The sequence below is a fragment of the Camellia sinensis genome, chromosome 6 (genome assembly GCF_055761805.1).
Source record: "Camellia sinensis isolate YWXY chromosome 6, ASM5576180v1, whole genome shotgun sequence".
In the NCBI taxonomy this organism is placed as follows: domain Eukaryota; kingdom Viridiplantae; phylum Streptophyta; class Magnoliopsida; order Ericales; family Theaceae; genus Camellia; species Camellia sinensis.
Genome location: NC_138966.1, coordinates 135,187,426 through 135,193,782, shown reverse-complemented (window position 1 = coordinate 135,193,782; position 6,357 = coordinate 135,187,426). Strand labels below are relative to the sequence as shown.

The 6,357-nt window shown below is 34.7% G+C and overlaps 1 protein-coding gene across 1 annotated transcript; it reads right to left on the bottom strand.

Annotated features, from left to right (window-relative positions):
- Positions 1 to 1,860: 1,860 nt before the first annotated feature.
- On the bottom strand, positions 1,861 to 6,310 carry LOC114264521 (late embryogenesis abundant domain-containing protein / LEA domain-containing protein). The gene is made up of 4 exons (XM_082874788.1): positions 5,439 to 6,310; positions 3,952 to 4,524; positions 2,839 to 3,167; positions 1,861 to 2,267 (listed from the first exon to the last, which is right to left on the bottom strand). Exons 1-3 carry the CDS (start codon positions 6,177 to 6,179, stop codon positions 2,847 to 2,849), a joined length of 1,635 nt encoding a protein of 544 aa, XP_082730914.1. The 5' UTR covers positions 6,180 to 6,310; the 3' UTR covers positions 1,861 to 2,267; positions 2,839 to 2,846.
- Between the last annotated feature and the right edge of the window lie 47 nt (positions 6,311 to 6,357).

The window sequence follows — 6,357 nt, the reverse complement described above, 5'->3', positions numbered from 1 at the left end:
TTCTCTTTCTTTCTTATATATATATATATATATTATAAATATATTTTAAAATTTTGACTAAAAATTCTTACTTCAAAAGTCTCCTCTCATAAGGAAGAGTTTCATCGGAAGTTGGAGAAGAATATGAAAGTCTATTCCTATTTATAGGAAAAAAAATTTCAAAAAGAACCTATAAAATTCTATGTAGGATTCAATCAAATTATTTGAATTATATTGATTGGAAGGAGAGTTGAAAATTTCATTTCCTTCCAAAATTAAACCTAATATTCAATCAATTTGTTTGGAGGGAATGTTTAAAAAACTTAATTTCTTTAAAACAAGTGACCTTTTTTTTTTATCCATTATGACTTTATTAAATATTATTAATAAATATTATACAATAATTTTTATTTTTATTTAAGTATTTATATATATTTTTATTTATTTATAATTTTTAATTATATTTTTTAATTATATAATATTAATTATAACGTCACGGTTCGACTGCTTTGACTTAACGGTTAAACCGGTGATCCGTCCCCCAAATCTCTTTTTCAGTTCGCCCACCGATTCGATTTTCAAAACATTGGTGCTAAATTGATCAAGGTGAACCTGAATGGTTTCTACATGGGCAGTATATATATCATTTTCACAAGGGAAGTGCTCACTTGTTGGTTAAGAAAAGGCTCTTCAATTCGTCGGATTTGGTAGTATAATGGGATAGTGTCAAACTTATACACAAGAATTGATAAATAATATTACCATTATCACATTATCATATGTTGTCAAACTTATACATATGAACTGATAAATAATATGTAATAAAATAAAATAATACAATCATCACGAGATTAATATTATTATTTTTTTAAAAAACCTATTATTATTTTTAAATAGAAAAGGTAGCACCGCACAACACCTCTATCTAAAATATAAGGGTAGTCAACAACAAAACAACATGAGTCAATAATAAAAACGACTTTAAGTAGACAAGAATAATATAACTATGGCCCAGTTTGATAGAGTTGTGGGAAAGTGATTATACCTTATACCTTAAGGTCATGTTTGTTTGGGCGGACTGGATTAGCATTCTCATGACTAATAGTCCTAGGACCACGAATCCGTTGGATTATGTATCCTATCTTAACTAATAATCAAGTTTAAAATAATTAGTCCGTACTTCAATTGTTTAACCAAATATCGGATTAATAATTTTATTGGACTATTAGTCCAATCTCAAGCTCATGTCCACCCAAACAAACATGACTTAACAGCTTATAGCTTATAACTGTGAACATAAGTTAATTTTTGACTTATAAATTAATTTTCTCCTCCCCACTCAAAGAATAAGTTGATTTTTGACTTACAAAAAGCTATAAGTTGTATTGTTAAACTGAACCAAACACATAAAAATAACTTAAATTAAACTAAAAGCTGAAATAAGTTAGAAATAAGTCCTACCAAACAGGGCTATGACACATTTTAAGTAAAATTCTAAGTACCTAATATTACTATTAAAATTTTAGGTGAAAACCGATTTGTCCTTCCTAAAGACGTGGGTAATTCCTAAAGACGTGATGAGAGCACGAGACGACAACAAAGCTCCTGTAGAAATATACAATAGTAACACAGCCACTTAAATTCCACGAATAAAGTGGCCAAACACACAAATCAAACTCAAGCCCCCCAAATAGTATTAGACGACCCCCAAATAGTAGTAGTAGAGCAGACACAACATTATTAATTTTCTAAATTTAAAGACCTCTCCAAAAGTGAGTAGTTCTTTCCAATTGCACTTTCTGTGTCTCAGTTCACTAATATTCATGCTACATGATGTTGAAACTAGAGATAGAAAGAATTTCATGATCACCCTCGTTTGGGTTGGGGGTACAACAAGAGATTTTGATTGATACCAAAGTAAATACTGTCTCCGAACCAACATTTACATTGTAAATCCTAAACACAACCCTTTTCTTGCAATCTGAACTGCATATAGTATTAGTTAGCATTGTTGTTTTCTCCCCCAGTACTATCTACTACACTCTTTACAAGCCAAGAACATGACCATGTTCCAGAATTTCGCATTTTGCTGCATCAAAGCCCTTTACTCGCAATCTGAACTGCATATAATATTAGTTAGCATTGTTGTTTTCTCCCCTAGTACTAACTACTACACTTTTTACAAGTGAAGAACATGACTACGTTGTTTCCAGAATTTCGCATTTTGCTGCATCAAAACTTCTCCACTTTTAGCACCTACTCCTTCCCTTTTCTAAGCTGCACTGCACCTGTAGTCCGACAAGTTAATTTTGTAAGAAAAATGATAAAACCACCAATTTTTAAAAAATAAAATAAAAAATTGAATGGAGAACGATGTAGCTTTAATATATTTGTAAATTATGATATCAACCAAACCAAGTGATGTATAAAATTCTTACAACAAAATATCAACTAAACCATGAACCAAGCACTAAAAACTCATAGATGGACGGGATATTTTCGAAGTGGGAATCTTGAAAAAAACCTGTCCATCCATGCGTTTAAAGTGTCTGATTTTGTATTTGATTTGTGTGTTACCGATTTTTCTATTTGCTTATTACTACTTCAGCAAGCTTTCCCATGCCAAATAAGGATAAGATGCATAGCTTGTTACGATCTTTTTTTTTTTTCTTCTTTTTTTTCACAAAACATATCCAACTTATAAATCACGATTTCACATGCATTGCCTTGGATTTGAAACACAATTCAAGCACTCTCTATCTAAATTACACATTAAAACATTACAAGCATCATGGAACAGAACATCTATTTCATAAAGAACACTGCTAGATGGACTAAAGCAGCAAGAAAAGATCTTACCTGCAGCATTAGCAGGCCGCCACATAAAGAAGTTGGCCGAGGTAGACAAGGTGCCAAGATAGAACCATAAGTGTGAGTACGTTGAGAAAGGAAGAATAGGTATTTAGTTTCTTCAGCCTTACGTTAAGTACCACAACTCGAGACTTCACTACCTCTTGCTCTGCTCTTTCTGGCATTCTAGTCATGCTAGGTGGAGTTGAGGTGATGTCTGCACCAGGGGCAGGTGTCACTGTAGGCTCCACAACACGGTCTGCTGCTCTGCTGCTAGTGTTGATGTTTAAACTGACTCGCCCTTCTTCCTTCTCGATCTTCATCCTCTCGATCATCACCTTCATATGATACAATTTTTTAAATAAGCTTCAAATGTATTGAACTTGTCTGCAATCTCTTACATGTACAAGAAACTTGAAATTGTTTTTTGAAAAAAGGAAAAAGTATTTTGTAGTTCTGTAAGTTTTAAAAGAAAGAACAAAGTTTCTAAATATGTGAACGAAAAAAAAAATGGATTATCAAAAGCATTCTATTTAAAAAAAAAATAATTAAAAAAAAATAAAAGAACTTTCTGAAGTGAATCTAATTCTATTATTTAGATTGAAAGAAGTATATAACGTAAGTGAAACTTAAAAAAAAAAAAAATTCTATATCCCACATTAAGATGATTCATAGATTGGACAAATTATTTACACCAAATCCTACTTTAATACTTCGGTTTTCAACTGTAAAGAATCAAACAACGTGGCCCTTCCATTGGTTTGATATTAAATTGGCTAAGAGAGATTGTCATATGTCCATCAAACAAGGCATTTTTAGAGCAAAAATGTAAATTTATTATTATTATTTTTTCTTTTCTCTATTTCATTATTGTATTTTCTCTTCCTACCATATGACAGTTACAATATGGTTAATTACCTACTTAGCTTTAGCTTATGACTACTTGAGATGGCAATGGCTCTGTGAAAACCGTGCACGAGCAGTGAAGCATATCATAGAAACCGAATGATATTATCAGATGGTGTCTAGTTTTGTAATCAATTTCTATGTTCGTATAATTATTTGAAAACCGTGCTTTAATTTGATGAAAAGGAACAGGGGAAGGAAAAATTGTAAATTTACCTTGGTGGCTCGAGGCTCCAAGTAGAGCAAATTAACCAAAATCATGACAAGCGAGGCCACAAGATGATAGACCACAAACATTTCGGCCACGCTGAACAACAACAATCTCTTCCTTTTCCCCAACAAATGCCCAAGCAAGGCTACTAGTATGCTATAGGCCATGGCCCTGAAATACACGGGGTATATCTTGCTCTGCACCACACTGAATTGCTGCCTCGGCAAAGCTCCAGCCAAAACATAGCTTGACAGAAAGGTCACCCACATGCACATCCCATAAGCTGTTGCAAATCCAAGCAGATGAACCACACTCATCATTGATTGTAAATATATTAACACATCGTGGCTCACTTCTCGGCCTCGCCGGAGAATGTTATTCATCTCCTTTTCTCCTCCCTCCTTAACTTTCTTCGCACCGGTCTTCACCGTCTCTTTTGCTTGCTCTGCCTTTTCACCCACTTCATGGGCTTGTTGGAGAATCTCATTTAACTCCCTTTCTCCTTCCTCTTTGAGCCTTTTCGCACCGCTCTTCACTGTCTCTGTTGCTTGCTCTGCCATTTCGCCACCTTGTTGTGCCTGTTGGAAATAAGAAGGCTATATATTTATTCGCACATTTTAAAAATGTGTAAATAAAATACACTACTTAATTGGTCTAAAACAATAAGATCTACCCTGGTGAGGTCAATACACTTGAGTGTACATGTTACCGGCCATATAATGCATTAAGTGGTCAACTCTGTGTTCTACAAAAACATTTCAACAATATTGTTACGAGTTATGTTAGGGATATCAAAAATATTATCAAATTTTTGACCAAATATCTCACATGAGTTTAAACTCACAGGTTCATCAAATGAGCGAGGGACTCACACCCACACCACTCACACCACATTTGATCAAATATTTGATAAAATTTTTAGGCCTCTAGCATTTTTGCATTGTTATTCCTACTGCAAATCAACATTGTCTAATATTGTCACATGCTATATCACCATTACCACTAACTTCACTACTACATGGAGAAACAAATATGGAAAATTAACTCTATAATTTATCTTTTTGTGTTAATTTAATCATTATAATTTTAAATATATCAATTTTATCTGTAAATTTTTCAAAATGTGTCAAAACCAATGGATAATGTATCTTTAAAAATTATACGGAAATCAAAAGATAAAATAATTCATTCACTATATCTTCAAAATAATTAAGAGATTGATGCCCAATTTAAAATGATCAATTCCCTTATCAATTGTCTATTTTACCTAGAATTTTGTCTAATTTCTTCATAGATAAATTAGATATTATAGTTAAACTAAAAATGTGAAACGGACCATTTTACTCTTGATTTTGTCTAATTTCTTAATAGAGAAATTAAATGTTATAATTGAACTAAAAATGTGAAAAATTCACAGAATTAACAAATCCCCAAGTACAATTTTTCCAAACAAATAATTCTAAAGTAAAATAAAAATATTTTCTACCGGTACCTTCTCTTTGGCCTGTTCTTTTGCCGACTCAAAAACATTGTGTGCACCACCCTTAGCTTTCGCAGCCATCTCTTTCACACCTCCTTCTACTTGTCGAGCTTTATCCGAAACCGCCTCTTTCGCTTTTGCCGATACTTCTCCGACGGCTTCTTTCGCAGCTTGTTCGACCTCGCGAGCCTTATCGGAGATCTGACTAGTTTTATGCGACACCGCCTCTTTCGCTTCACCCAAAGCATCAGAAACAGTCTCGGCCGCTTGTTCTTCGACATCGTGGGCCTTATCGGAGACCAGAACTTTGGTTTTGCCGAGTGCAGTGGCAACTTTGTGCTTGCAGTTGCCTAAAGCGTTGCAGACGAGCTCTCTGGGACTCTGGCCCTGACCATGACTCTCAGAGAGGTGAGGCTGATACTGAGATTCGTGGGGCGAGATTGAGACTTTGGTGTTGCCATCTTGTTTATCGAACTCCACAGCTACGACTCGGTGGCCTTCTTTGACTATGACATCTTCTTCTTTGGTTGGGTTGTTCCCCTTTACTGGGCTTGGAGTCGGTGCTGTTACTAGTGAAATCAAAACCAGACACAGGGCCAAAGCGTTCATCATATTCTCTCTCTCTCTCTCTCTGTCACTCTCTTTGAAGATCGTTGGAATTTCGATGGAGGTGTTGGTTAACGAAAGTTGGGGGGATTGGAATGGAAATGGGCCTGGAGTTGTTCGTTGAGTGGACGCGTGGCATTGTGTCATGGTGCGGTTGCAGGAAGCAACACGTGTGATGCTGCATAACGACGTGGTAGAGTTATCCCTCCTTAACTTCTCTCCTTCGTTTCCTCCGTCCGACGGTTGAGATTCATCAACCTAAATCGAACGGCTATAAAAAAAAAATTATGAAATTAAAATCAACCAATTTCCCGCCTAAAAGCCA